Source organism: Octopus bimaculoides, chromosome 11 (genome assembly GCF_001194135.2).
Source record: "Octopus bimaculoides isolate UCB-OBI-ISO-001 chromosome 11, ASM119413v2, whole genome shotgun sequence".
NCBI classification, from domain to species: domain Eukaryota; kingdom Metazoa; phylum Mollusca; class Cephalopoda; order Octopoda; family Octopodidae; genus Octopus; species Octopus bimaculoides.
The window spans coordinates 28691000-28707072 of record NC_068991.1 but is presented as its reverse complement, the minus strand read 5'-3'; the positions used below and the strand labels follow the sequence as shown (position 1 = coordinate 28707072).

The following is a 16073-nucleotide window of genomic DNA, read 5'->3' as shown; positions in this document are numbered from 1 at the left end:
TTCAGTCCCACTGTGTGGCACCTTGGGCAAGTGTCTTCTACTATAGCCTCAGACCGACCAAAGCCTTATGAGTAGATTTGTTAGACGGAAACTGAAAAAAGCCCGTCGTATATATGTATATATGTATGTGTGTGTATATGTTTGTGTGTCTGTGTTTGCTTCCCCCAACATCACCGATGCTGGTGTGTTTACATCCCTGTTACTTAACGGTTCGGCAAAAGACACCAATAGAATAAGTACTAGGCTTACAAAGAATAAGTCCTAGGGTCAATTTGCTTGACTAAAGGCGGTGCTCCAACATGGCCACAGTCAAATGACTGAAACAAATAAAAGAGTAAAAAAGAGTATACATACACACACAGGTGTGTGTGTGTGTGTTTTTGTGTCTGTGTTTGTCCTGGTAACTTAGCAGTTCAGCAAAAGAGACTTAACAAAAAATAAGAATGGGTTGATTCATTCGACTAAAAATTTTCAAGGTGGTGCTCCAGCATGGCCCACAGTCTAATGACTAATGACTGAAACAAGTAAAAGCTATATATATAGCATAAATAATATATAAATACATGCATATATCCATACATATATGTACATACCTACATCTATATGTATACATACATGCATATATGGGTACAGGACATCACAAAAAACGTTAAACGCAATGAGAAACGAAAACATAAAGACGAAAAAAACAAACAAGACATGCAACATAAAGAATATTTCCCTTCTTCAGTCGTCCCTGTTCCATCTAATCCACATTTTGAAGGCAAGGACAATACGTGACTTTGTTGGAACAGTCCTTCCCGCAAAGCAAAATAAATAAAATTTGGAATTTTGTGCGGAGGGTGAAAGTGTAAACAAGAACAGGACAGTGAGAACAAGACAGTAAAAGACAGTAAAAACAAGACAGAACAGTGAAAACAAATGATGAGGGCTGTTAGGCCAAGATGATAGAAAAATTATTCTTTTGAATGATAGTTAGATGTGACTGAGAGACAAAAAAATCACGTCTTCTCTATTGGAAGGCAGGAAATAGAAAGAAAGAATCCCTTTTGTCACGTGTCAGCGACGAGAGGGTCAAGGAGGAGGAGTGAGAGAGAGAGAACGTTGAAAGGAAGAGAAGAATAGGGAAGGGTTGGAAGAGAAAAGCAGAAAGGATGAAGAACAAGAGAGAGAGAGAGATAGACAGGGAAGTGATAGTAACAGTAGTAGAGTGCGCAGTAATAATTATTAAGATAAAACTTACATATGATTTATAAATGTCAAGTGAACAATATTTTGAAAGTAAGTGTTTAATACTTAATTTCATATATATTTATATATATGTGTGTGCATGTGTGTCAAATTATTAAAATAAATATCATTTACAATAAAATTTGCACAGTGACTTCAGAGTAAAATTTCTACAACAGTTCACCTGCATTCAGCATCTTCAACTGTCACTCACGTTCACTCCTCTACCAGTATGGCCAACAGGATATGTTCCATTTTACCGTATAAAATTGTGTCAGGTGCTCTGGCATTAATAACTTCTTGGATGACATGTTCTAGAGGTTGTATGAATGCTATAAGTCATTTTGGTAGGAATCCAGGATGGAATGACTTGGAAATTGTAACAAGTATATGACATGAACTTGGCTTCACTAGGAATTGAACCTGTACCATTGCAAACTAGTGCTTGTATGTGGCTACATGACCACAACATATGAATACACAAACATACATGAACTAATGAAGGAGCTTCTTTCAACCTGCTAAAAACACCAACTGAATCTTTTGTAAACCCTACCTTATTTTTATATAAAAAGACACCTTGGATAATGTTGTCCAAGATATACTCTCACAGAAGATGCTGTATGGCTGGAATGACTGTGATCACAGGTCTACTTTATTGGGCTAACCTGAGGTAAAGTGGACATCACTGGTGTTAGAACTTGGCACCTCATCATCACTCTATTTACCACTTGTTGAGCTCTGCTCCAGCCATCTCCATCCACCCATGTAAAATATTAGGTAGCCGTGAATTTCCACTACAAACAGTAAACATGTTCCCCCCAACCTCTCTATCATATTTAAGCCTACCATTACCTTGCTAAAAGAGACCATCCTATCTCCTATCCTTCCCTCAGTCAAGTAGGTTCTTCAGTCTTGCAAGTTACTTGGTGACCTCACTAATTTAGATGCCATGACAAAAGCACACTGTGTAAAGTGGTTAGCATTAAGAAATGCATCCAACCACAGAAATCATGCCAAAATAGTAGCAACATTAGAGCAAGATATGATCCTCTGATCTTTTGCATCCTGTCAAAATATCCACCCAATGCTGGCATGGAAACTGGACATAAAATAATGCTGACACACATACACTTGTGTATACGTATGCACATGCGTATGTGTACATCTGTACTTCACCAAAAAATCAGTGAGCAAGAAGTAATGATGTTGCTGTAGTTTACCTTGTCAACACATGATTTACTCGCTTTGCACCTTCACATACAGAATGAGATATCCCTTCCTTGTAGAACAGGTGAGGGTTAGTGACAAGAAAGGTATCCAGTTGTACAGGAATGCTTAAATAATATACTCATCTAAACCATGCTAGCATAGAAAATCATTATTATCATTTCAGGTTTACATGGGTCAGATGGAGGGAGATTTTCTGCAGCAGGATGCCCTTCCTGTCTCCAATCCACATCTATTTTCAAGCAAGGTAATATTTCCCTATGGCCAGATATGTACTTCATGGAAGACTGAAAACAAACAACATTGCTTGTATGACAATGGTGTGTGTGTGTGTGTGTGTGTGTGTGTGTGCATCCATGTCAAGACATGAGTGTACACACACATATTGATTTCAAATTTTGGCACAAAGCCAGCAGTTTTAGGTGAGGGGTAAGTTGATTACATCAACTCCAGTGTTAAACTGGTACTTATTTTATTGACCCATAAAGGATGAAAGGCAAAGTCAACCTCAGTGGAATCTGAACTCGGAATGTAAAGACAGACAAAATGCTGCTAAGCATTTTGCTTGGCATGCTAATGATTTTGCCAGCTTGCTGCTTTACACACACATATGTACATTAACTCCCAAGAATATAGTCAGCTTGGGGCTATAGTAGAAGGCATTTGCCCAAGATATGCAGTGGGACTGAACCTGAAATCACATGGTTGGGAAGCAAGCTTCTTGATCCCACAACCACGCCTAAACCAAGCCATGTTTGCGCCTAATCACAATAAATGAACAAAAGATTAAAAAGAGAGAAACAAAGGTACCTAAATCACTGCCTTGATTCACTGCTTCCAGTAATTTGTCAGAAAGACAAGTAACATCAGCAAAACCAAGGTTCACTCCTTGACCAGCCAATGGATGGATTCGATGGGCAGCATCCCTGTAAATAACCAATAAAATATATTACTGTTACACTTCAACGTCAGATATATTCATTAATCTTTTTATTATGGGTACAAGTGTGGTAGTGTGGTTAAGAAGTTCACTACAAAGCCATGGAATTCTGAGTTCAGTCCCACTGAGTGGTACCTGGGATAAAATTAGTTTAGAGAAATTATGTAGAAGTTTGCATGCGTGAATGTGTGCATAGAACAACCAATCTAGTGAACACTATCAATCCAGTGAATGGCTAGAAACCAGTCTAATGAACATTTATAAACCCAGTCCAATGAACATCCAATCATGAACATCCCATTAATATATAGGCCTGAACGTTCTACTATTTTCCACTTGATATCACATGAGGTCCCTTGATCTTTGAGGTGCCACACATGGCTGGCTAGGGACATGACAAAATGTCTTTTTAGCAATGCTTGAAAGAACTATATCTCTGGTAGGCTCCAGGTATGGTGATGCTGTTGGTAACACCATTGCTAATGCTGTCATTATGGTACAATGATATAAGGGTGTTAACTCTGTGGTTATTGTTTCTAGTCATATGGTTGGCGGTGATGCTGCTAGTGTTAGTGTGGGTGTAGCTTGGTGGTAACATATGGTGCAGAGCTGGTTACTCCATCAGTGTCAATGATAATTGCTTGGTTATCGTCTGAGGTGGTGGTACTGAGGATCCCGGTTTCTTCCTCTGTGTCGTTGGTCCCAGATTGGTCACCATCTCTAGCTGTGACGATTGTACTGGTGGTAACATATGGTGTGGGGCCAGTCACTCTACTGATGTCGATAATAATGGTTTGTCCATCATCTGTGGCAGTGGTACTGGGGTTGTTGGTTACCACCTTGCACCAGCCTCCTATTGGACAGTTATTGCTTACTCTGCAAGAGCAACCTCCCTCCTCCCTTGTTTTGTGGGTGCTTGTTAAAATGCTTTTTATGTTCGGTGCACAACTAAAGGAGACACTTAGGTTGTGCCTGTTAAATAAATGCTTGTATCTATGTGTGTGTGTGAAATAAATAAATAAATATATATATATATCATCATCATCATTGTTTAACGTCTACCTTCCATGCTGGTATGGGTGGGACAGTTTGACAAGAGCTGACCAAGTAGAAGCCTGCACCAGACTTCTTTTGGCAGGATTTTTACAGCTGGATGCTCTTCCAAATACCAACCACTTTACAGTGTGGACTCGGTGCTTTTAAGTGGCACCTGCACTGACAGGGTCACCAAGTATTTGCAAGACAAAAAAGAAAAATCTCTTTTGAGAGGGGAGGGGGCATTGGAGGAGGTGATCTTGTGTCGGAAAGGTTATAGTGAGACAGAGAGATAGAAACAGGTGGCTTGCTGTAGAGGAGGTACAAGGTTGCCCGGTTGGGGGGAGAGGAAGAGAGAGAGAGATAGATCAGGAATGAAGTCAGAAACAAGTGCACTGCCGCAAACGAAAGACGTCGTTATCCATCCTGAGGGAAGTGCAGGAGAAGGAGAGAGAGAGTAGGAGACAGCAGGATAGAAATGGTGGCAAAGTGCTGAGCATACTCACAAAGGGCAGGGATCAGAATATAAATGGGATGGTTGAGTAAAGGAAGAGAGAGATATAGATGGTGGCAAGTGCCAGGGCATAGCCTTAACGTTCGAATGCCATAATATAAGTGGTAGGATATTGCGAAAGAAGCATGGTTAAAGTGTCTGGAAGTGGGGAGTGAGTGGCAGAAACCTGGGTATATATATAGAGTTGGGGGTGGGGCTACCGGATAGCAATAATACAGAGGAACAGGGCTATGAGGACAAGATTGGGGAGTGAGAGTTAGGTATACTGTATGAAGGAGGAAATGTGAGGAAGAGAAGAGATGTAGGTTGGTTTGTTGGGGATAGGGTGTGTGAAAAGTTTACTTGTTACATGTAGGTGGAACACACAGGTCGGGGGCTAGCAGAGAGCAATGATACAGTGGCACCAGGGCCAAGAGGACGGGATTGGGGAGTGGGAGATAAGCATAGTGCATGAAGTGGAAATGTGAGGAAGAGATGTAGTTTGGTTTGTTGTGGTAGGGTGTGTGAGAAGTTTTCTTTTTAAGTGTGGGTGGGACCCGCAGTGCTTCTAGAACTCCGTTTCACTGATGTGGGCAGGTCTTCTCAAGAACTTCATATCGCCAGACATCTCAGTCCATTGTCATTTCCTATGTGAAGCCCAACATCCTGAGAATGGTCCTTACCATTACATCCCACATCTTCCTGTGTCTCCCTCTTCCATGGATACCATCCACTTTCAGTGATCGGCACTTCTTTATGTAGCTGTCCTCATTCATACACATCACGTGTCAAAACCAATGTAGTCTTTCCTCTTGCATGCTACATTTGATTCCTCTTATGCCAAACTTTTCTATCAATACATTTGTACTTTGTTGCACATGCGCACTGATGTTGCACATCCAATGGAGCATATTGATACAACAACATGCAAGTGTAGGTACATGTACGTATGCCTGTCTTATGAATGGTTGATCTGGTAGAAAGTAAGAAATACTCACCCAATTAAGGCAACTCCTTGTCGGACAAAATATGAGGCAACATTCAAACCTAAGGGGAACAAGGCTCGTGATCCTTCATCAACATTGGAAATTGTTGGTGGCATTTGTCTCAAAGAACCACCTCCACCTGTTAACAGGAAGAAAAGGGTCCATTAAACATATATATTTCAAATTATGTCATATCTCACATGAAGTAAGTGTTTCAAGGATTTCTGGCAAACAGATCAACTAAACCATTCATAGTTCCAATATTGCTTTCAAACAAAGGTGGCAAACTGGCAGAATGGTTAGCATACCAAGCAAAATGCTTAGTGGCATTTTGTCCATGTTTATGTCCTAAGTTCAAATTCTGCTGAGATCAACTTTACCTTACATCCTATGAGGGTTGATAAATTAAGTACCAGTGAAACACTGGGGTCGATGTAATTGACTAGTACCCTTCTCTAAAATTTCAGGCCTTGTGCCTTTAGTAGAAAGAATTATTATTATAATTATTGCCACTGGGGTTGACTTTGCCTTTCATCCTTTCAGGGTTGAAAAAAGAAGCACCAGTTGAATACTGGGGTAAATGTAACAGACTTAGCCCCTCCTCTGAAATTGCTAGCCTTGTGCTGAAATTTGAAACCAATATTGCTTTCAAACAGATGCAGGCATGGCTGTGTGAGTAAAAGGTTTGCATTGCAGCCATGAGGTTCTTTGTACAATATTCATTGCTGTGTGTGTGGAATTAGAGGGAAATTGTACAGAAGCCTGTTAGCCATGATAATGAACACTCTCATTAAGAATGATGTCTTAGTACCTAATTGTACAATCGACTGAACAACTTGTTCATTGAATTAGTGTGCAAAGCGATTGACTATTCTATAGACATATATCCTCTTAAAATAATTCTGAAATAGAGTCAATGTGATGCAGTGAGATAAGGGCAGACTTTTGAATGACAGGCACATGGGCTTCTGTACAGTTTCTATTACTCACTTTCACTCAGAAAGCTTTGGTTAATTAGACTCTATAGTAAAACAAATATGCTCGAGATCTCATGTGGTGGAACTGAACCCACGACTTTACAGGTATAAAGTGAACTTTTAAACCACTGAAACTCATGTGCAACCCTGCTGGATATATACACCATTATCATCATCATTTAACATCCACTTTTCCAAGTTACCATGGGGCAGAAGGAATGCATTGAAGCAGATTTCTTTATGGGTGGATCCCCTTCCTTCTGCCAATCTTCACCTGTTTTCAAATAAAGTAATATTTTCCCATAGCCAAACATAATTTTCATGAAAAACTAGAAACAAACAACACTGCATGTATGATGGTGATGCTCTTTGCAACCATCACGTCAAAATATAGATACACATGAACACACACACATATATGTATGTATATGCATAGACACATACATATACACACACATGCATGTCTGTGCATGCACACACACACAAACACAGAAGAGGCTTCATTGAGTTTCTACCTATCAAATCCACTCACAATGCTTTGGTCATTCCAAGGCTATAGTAGATGATGCTTGTCCAAGGTATTGTGCTATGGGATTAAACCTGAAACCACATGGCTGGAAAGCAAGCTGCTCAACCACACAATCACACCTGTGCCTCTGTGTGTATGTGTGTATGTATGTGTACAAGTATGAATGTGCCTATGTGGCCTGTGTCTCTTAGTCCTGTATTGAACAATAGTTGTAAACAAATATCACCATCAGTAAACAGGAGAATGGCGAGTTAATTGCATTGCTTGTTGCTAAGTCTGGGAAGTCTCACACAATTGGACAAACATTACTTTGCCCAGTTATCGAAGAGTTTTTGTCAACCATTATGCATGAAAAACCCGATAACTTTACAAAGATGATCCCACTTAGTAATAACACAATTTCTCGACGCATCGATGAAATGGCCAATGATGTCAAACATCAACTCATTAATATTCCCCAGTATTCTGAATTTTCTATACAAGTGGATGAGTCAACTGTTGTGGTCAATCAATGTTTGATGATGGTATATGTTTGGTATTTCAGCGACTATTTTTCACAATCTCAAGTCTTCCCTTTTTGAACATAATATCCCACTCAGTAATATTCTTGCCTGTACGTTTGATGGAGCTCCTTCGATGATAGAAGATACAGAGGTCTTTCATCTCTCCTAAAGCGTGAAAATTCCCACCAGATACTAACTGTTCATTGCCTGGCACACCTGCAGCATTTAGTGGGAAAAAAATATGAATGATAGGTTGAATGATGTGCTACAGTTAGTTATCAAGACTGTGAACAAATTGAAGTCACTAGTTTTCCAGACATGAGTTCTACTGACGTGTCAAGTTTCATCAAAATTGATAAAACGGTGTAGGAGGAGTTAGATAACAACTCCAAAAACAAACACACCCATAGACAGAATTTTCCACATCACATATGTAGTAGATGTATGTATATATGTATGTATATATATGTAAAAATATATGCATGAATGTATATATGTGTATATATACGTGTACATATATATGTATTGTATATATATAAGTGAGACCATAACCTGTGGCCTTTACCAGGGGTGTAGCCAGCCCACTTATGCATACCTTTCCTTCTTTGGACACAAAACCCTGCTTGCAAAGATCTGTTGAGGCAAGTGAAATCGAAATCAAAAATTGAACCAAATTCGTTAACTGGCACCCGTGCCAGTGGAGCGCTAACAGCACCATCCAAGCAGGATCACTACCAGAGCAGTGGTCTTGCTTCCATGCCGGTGGCATGTAAAAATCACCATTTGAGCGCAATCGTTTCCAGCTTCGCCTTACTGGCACTTGTGCTGGTGGCATGTGAATAAAATATTGGACTGACTCCTGTGCAGGTGGCATGTAAAAAAACACCATTTGAGCATGGCCGTTGCCAGTACTGCCGGACTGGCACTCGTGGCCTGGCCCAGTTAAGAGTACCCTTGATGCATCGGGCGATATGATATGCTTGAGAAGACCTGTTGAGTCAAGTAAAACCAAAATCGTTGCTGTGACCAGTGCCTCCTGACTGGCTCCTGCGCCGATGGCACATAAAAAGCACCATCCAAACATGGTCGGTACCAGGTCTACCTGACTGGTTCCTGTGCCAGTGGTACGCAAAATGTACTATCCGATCACGAATGTGATCGTTCCCAGGACCACCTGATTGGCCCCTGTGCCAGCAACATGTAAAAAGCACCATCTGAACATGGCTGATGCCAGTACCCGCTGATTGGCTCCCATGCCAGTGGCACATAAAAAGCACCATCCGAATGTGGCTGATACCAGTACCCACTGACTGGTTCCTGTGCTGGTTGAAAGTAAAAAGCACTATCTGAATGTGATTGATACCAGGACCACCTTACTGGCCCCTGTGCCGGTGGCATGTAAAAAGCACCATCCGAATGTGTCTGATGCCAGTACACCACTGACTGGCTCCTGTGCTGGGGGCATGTAAAAAGCACCCACTACACTCTCAGAGTGGTTGGCATTAGGAAGGGCATCCAGCTGTAGAAACATTGCCAGATCAGATTAAAGTCTGGTGCAGCTGCTGGCTCTCCAAACCTCAGTCAAAACATCCAACTCATGCCAGCATGGAAAACGGACATTAAACGATGATGATGATATTGAGATATATATACATACATACATACACACATACATACATACATACATACATACATACATACATACATACATACATACATACACACATACATACATACATACACATACATAAAAATATGTATGTACAAGAAATACCAGAAATACTATTCAGCTTAGTGATTTGAGATATATGAATGTAAAAATAAAGAAGTAAATGATTTAAGAGGGACTATACACACACACACACATATAAAAACACACACACACACACTATGTGTATGTGTGATCTAATAGTCAGGGGGTTGCACACATGATTGTAAGGTAGTAGTTTTGATTCTCGTACCAGATGATGCATTGTGTTCCAGAGCAAAACACTTCATTTCACGTTGCTCCAGTTCACTCAGATGGCAAAGGAGAGTAATCATGCCACTGATTGGCATCCAATCCAGGAGGGGAATATGTATGCCACAAAATCTGAGAAACTGGCCTTATGGCCAATGGTTTGAGAAAGAACCTTAGTTCCTTCTTTTTGATGAGTGTATAAATACACTTGTGTGTGTATATATGTATGTATGTATGCCTAATAATTAGCAGAAATACTATCTAGCTTGGTGATTTGAGGCAAATTAAGGTGAAAATAAAGAACTGATTTACCAGGGACAAATTTCTGTAGAAAATTCTCCATGAAATTTCCAAACGTCAAAGCAAGTTGGTCCTTTTTATCATCATGCCACTAAGAGAAAGATAAAAACTGTCAGAGAGGGAGAGAGAGAGGGGGAAGAGAAAGAATGTGAAGTGAGCAAGAGAGAGTGTGGGTGTGAGGGAATTGTGAGGTGAGGAAGAAAGAGAATGAAATAATTAAGAGACACCTGAGAAGCACGCATGCACACAATCTACACAAACATACACTGAGATAAGTGATTAACATAAAACATAGAGATACACACACACATGGATGAATTGTTTGCTTTTTAACCACTAAGCAGATGGAAATTGTGTCAAAGCCTACCATATAGACTTCTATGTTATTCAAAAGTTCAGGCTTGTCACATTTTGTCATACTGGGTAAATGTGTACATGTGTCTATGAAATACTCAACCACTTCACACTTTAATTTAATGAATAGATTGTTCAATTGATTGAACAACTGTGCACTTGTAAGTATCTTCAACAGAAAAGAAAATTATATGTATGTATATATACAAATACATATGTGTGTGTGTGCGTATGAGTGTGTGTGTGTGTGTGTGTGTGTATATATATATATATATATGTGTGTGTATATATATATATATATATATATATAGCTTTCCATGCTAGCGTGGGTTGGACGATTTGACTGAGGACTGGTGAACCTGATGGCTGCACCAGGCTCCAATCTGATCTGGCAGAGTTTCTACAGCTGGATGCCCTTCCTAACGCCAACCACTACGAGAGTGTAGTGGGTGCTTTTATGTGCCACCGGCACGAGGGCCAGTCAGGCGGTACTGGCAATGGCCATGCTCAAAATGGTGTTTTTTACGTGCCACCTGCACAGAAGCCAGTCCAGCGAGAAGGGAACTTCATGGAAAAAAGGTTCTTCTCTCTATCTGGTGGAATTGCAAAAGAGTAATTCACTTTGAATTATTACCACCTAATGCAACAATCAATGCTCAAGTCTACTGTCAGCAATTAGAGCATTTGAACCAAGCTTTGAAGAAAAAAGACCCACTTTAGTGAATCAAAAAGGAGCGATATTTCATCAGGACAATGCGCGACCCCACACTGCAAAGATCCCATCACAGAAGATCGAAGAGCTTGGTTAAGAAAAAATTCCTCATCTATCTTATTCTCCCAACCTTGCTCCTTCAGACTACCATTTGTTTCGTAGTTTACAGAATCATTTGGGGGACAAAACTTACGCAAGCCAGGAGGAGGTCGAAGCTGACATTTCAGAGTTCTTCACTTTGAAACCAAAAGAGTTTTACACTGATGGGATTAAAAAGCTTGTAAATAGATGGAAGGAAGTCATAGATAATCAGGAAAAGTACAATGATGATTAAATTTCAATCAAATATAACATTTAATCACTTGTTTTCTTTATTCAAAATTCAGACAGAACATATGGGATGACCTGATATATATATATATATGGCATGTAAAAAGCACTGTTTGAATGTGGTCGATGCCAGTGCTGCCTGACTGGCTCCCATGCCAGTGGCACATAAAAAGCACCCGCTACACTCTCAGAGTGGTTGGTGTTAAGATGGACATCCAGCTGTAGAAACATTGCCAGATCAGATTGGAGCCTGGCGCAGCCTACTGGCCTGCTGGTCCCCAGTCAAACCGTCTGACCCATGCCAGCATGGAAGGCAGATGTTAAACGATGATGATGATGATGTATCTATGTATGTATATCAAATCTCTTACATGGTGATCCTGCACAATGAAGGTATCCTTACACTAAAACACTTTCTAGACCTTTGTCCAGACCCTCAGCCCGACACCTCTACAATTCTTTGTTTGGCTGAACTTGTCCTCGCCTTCAACAATTGCTTCTCATTTACGGGGGAGTTTTACCAACAGGTCTCAGTAGTGGCTATGAGAATGAGAATGAGCCCCAACTATGCAATTCTGCTCGTAGGCTATGTAGAGGCCCAAATATTCACACAGTTCACTGGCCCTACTCCTGAGCTACATGGTCATACTATTAACAACTGTATTAGTGCAACCTCATAACTTTGAAAACATCTTGACTCCTTCCTCTGCTTCATCCAGTCCTTCCATCCAGCCCTCGAATTCTCCTGTACTCTCTCCAACACCTCTGTTGAATTTCTAGACATTTCCATTAGTATAGCCCACTCTGCTCTTACCACCTCCACCCACTACAAACACAAAGACTTACACTCCTACTTCAACTTCTCCTCCTCCCACCCTAACCACACCAAGCTCTCCATCCCCCATTCCCAGTTCCTCTGTCTATGTCAGTTCTGCAGTGATGGTCATGATTTTGAGACCCAGTCTCAACTCATGACTTGCCACTTCACCCTACATTGATATCCCCTCACCATTATCCCAACTGCCCTTGCTTGGGCAAGATCTGTTGACTGTGCCTCTACTCTCCCTCTCCCTACAGCTATCCCATGCTTACCCGCCTCCTGTTTCTCCTCACCTACCATCCCTCCAACACACTATTCTCTGAGCCTTTCGTTGACTCCAGCCCGACCCCCCACCTTCCCTCCTTCATATGCACCCATAACCTGTGTGACTTCCTAGTCCCACAGTTTCTTCCCTACTCCTGGCTCCTTCCCCTGCTCTTGCCCATACTGTCACACCTGCCTCTACCTCTCCAACACCACTATCCTCACCAGCACCCACCACTGCCCCTATCACATCACTGGCTCTTTTACCTACATCTCCAGCAATGTTATCTACTTATCTACTGCATTGCCTGCTCTCTCTGTCCTTCACTGTACATGGGTCAAATGGGATGCCACTTGGCCACCAGTTCATTGAGCACCTCTGAGACATCAGACTCAGCAATGACAACCTGGTCCTGTGCCACTTCTCCTCCACTGGTCATGTGCTGCAACATATGTCTGTGTTTGGACTGTCTCTGCACAGGAGCCACCTGAACTACCACCTTTGCCTTGAACAGGAATTAATCTTCTCCCTTCATTCCTTTGCTCCTTATGGCCTTAATTTGCCAACTCTCTTCATCTAACACCAACCCTACACAGATTCCCACATACCTCCCACCTTCAACTACCCTTCTCCTTCACCCCCACATCTGTATACAGCCTAACTCAGTACCCACACCACACACAAATAGGCCCATGCGTTTGCACACACACATATGTACACATATCAATACACATATCACCAGTCCTCAGTCAAATCGTCCAACCCATGCTAGCATGGAAAGCGGACGTTAAACGACGACGATGACGACGACGACGACACACACATACACATCAGCACATGAAACGCACACCACCACTCGACAAAATGTATGCACTAGGTTATTTATAAATGCACACACATAGGCCTACATAATTTCAAGCTCACCCACACATACATTCACATGAACTCACTCCCCATTCCCACATACACACTCACACACCATTCTCACATACATACACATGCTTGCGCACGCTAGTTCGGCCAGGCCACCATTATTATCTCTATTTCACTCAGCCTCTTTCCTTGTTTTTTTATTCTTTTATTTGCTTCACTCACAAGGTTTTGGTCAGCCCTGGGATATAGTAGGAGACATTTTCCCAAGGTGCTTTGCAGTAGGACTGAACTGAAAACCACATGGTTGTGAAGCAAACCTCTTAACCAGACAGCCATACTTGTGCCAATACTTAGCCACATCTGCACCTCACAACCACACCTGCATACACAGACTCACACACACATAATATATAATATTTTTTCTTCTATTCTTTTATTTAATTCAGTCACCAGACTATGGCCATGCAGGGGCACCACCTTGAAGAATTTTAGTTGAATGAATCAACCACAGGGCTTAATTTGTTAAAGCATGGTATTGTTTTTTTTTTTGGCTGAATCTTTCAGTTACAGGGACATAAACATACCAACACTGGTTGTCAAGCAGTGATGGAGGACAAACACAGACATATAAGGGCCATGATAGATTGCTAACCACTACACACATTTTTTCTCTCTCTTTGTTTCTTTCTGTGTTCCTTTCTGCGGAAGAGCATAGGCTTGAAATGTTAGACTTTTTCACTTCGCGAGCGTTATACTAATACATCTGCTTGTTTTATATACCACCTGTCTTCGTCTGTTGTTTTTTTGTGAATTCTCCCTTAGTTTTAGAATGGTGGCAGCTGATGAAGGAAATGTTCTCCATGTGGCCTGTGTGTTTTCTGTACTCCGTTTATCATTTTGTCCACGTTTTTTTTGCAACGTCCTGTACCCAGATATGCATCTATACATACATGTAGATATAGGTATGTACATATATGTACGTATATATGCATATACTCATATATTATTTGTATATACATATATATATATATATATATATATAGATAGATAGATAGATAGATAGATATACAACAGGCTTCTTTCAGTTTCTGCAGACCAAATCCACTCAAAGGCTTTGGTTGGTCTGAGACTATAGTAGAAGACATTTGCCCAAGGTGCCATGTAGTGGGACTGAAGTCAAAACCATGTGGCTGGGAAGCAAACTCCTTACCACACAGCCATCCCTGCATCTTGATATATTTATATAAGTATATATTTAAAAATTGCTATCAAGACACGCTTGGATCTCTCCACATATTAAGACACACACAAGTGGATAAAATAAGAAATATGAACTGTCATAGTCTTCACTGATATGTTCATATCAGTGTTACAATTATGGAATCAGCAGTGTTTACTTACCAAAGCATTATTGACTGCATCAACAAATGTGTCAGCATCCATGGAGACCAATTCTTTGGCATGTTCATGGCTGGTGCTCCAAACAAGAGAACTTTCTTTCTTTGATAGCTGTTGGATGGAAGATAGAAAGAAGCAAGTCAATAACTCAATTTATGGATGGTTTGACAGAATCCAATGAGCAAGCAGACTGCACTGAGCTTCAATGTCTGCTTTGGTTAGGCTTCTGGTGCCTTTTCTGGGACACCAACATTTGTGAGGTCACCAAATAATTTGCAAAAGACCCTCAGCTGAGTGGGGTTATGCTAGAGAGGGAGTTGGCACTATGCCAGGTCTTCAGAGGCTAAAAGATGATAGAGGAACAAGGAACATATGTCTTGTTATATAACAAGACGTTATATAACAGTAGTGGGGGAATAGCTGGAAAGAAGACAACATTGGAGGTGATGAAGTGTCAAAGTGTATTCTTAGGATATAAGAAGGTATTTTGAGATACTTTCTTAACGGTCAAAGAATTGAGTAGGATGGGTGGATAAGTTCGTTAGAGTGTGAGAGGCGAGTGACAAATGGTTAGAGATGGGTATAGAGGTGAATGTAGTGAAAAGAAGTGGTGAGGTGTAGTCAATGGTAAATATGAGTATGAAGGTGAAAGAATAGGAGTGGCTCAGAGGAGAGGAGGTGATAAGTGACAGTACAGGAAGGAGGGAGAGCAGCAGTGTAACAAATCTGTAGGTAATACAGTTCTATATTTAAGAGATGAGGAATCATATACATAATTTACATTATTTACATTTGATGGATATTTGTCCTCATCTTGTTTGTTGTTAACATGTTTCAGCTGATATACCCTCCAGCCTTCATCAGGTGTCTTGGTTCAAAATTTCCCTAAGACCCCAAATGAAGGCTGGAGGGTATATCAGCCGAAACGTTGTGTTAACAACAAACAAGATGAGGACAAGTATCCGTTAAATGTAAATAATGTAAATCTGAAGGTAGTTCAGAAAATATGTATATGATGTTGGATGAGAAAGGGGTGGGGGAAAGAGAGAGTGATGTACAGTGACAGAGATGGATAGAGTATAGGGGCAGGGCTGGGAGGGAGTGAAACATATACACACAAACACACACATATACACAA

The 16073-nt window shown here is 40.9% G+C and overlaps 1 protein-coding gene across 1 annotated transcript in view; it reads right to left on the bottom strand.

The window, feature by feature from the left end:
- LOC106874259 (ubiquinone biosynthesis monooxygenase COQ6, mitochondrial) overlaps nucleotides 1-16073 on the bottom strand; it is a 32029-nt gene that overhangs the window by 2961 nt on the left and 12995 nt on the right. The window contains exons 7-10 of the mRNA XM_014921918.2: nucleotides 14939-15046; nucleotides 10196-10274; nucleotides 5927-6053; nucleotides 3271-3386 (exon numbers count right to left, since the gene is read on the bottom strand). Coding sequence (XP_014777404.1) covers nucleotides 3271-3386; nucleotides 5927-6053; nucleotides 10196-10274; nucleotides 14939-15046 — 430 coding nt within the window. The remainder of the gene's footprint in view (nucleotides 1-3270; nucleotides 3387-5926; nucleotides 6054-10195; nucleotides 10275-14938; nucleotides 15047-16073) is intronic.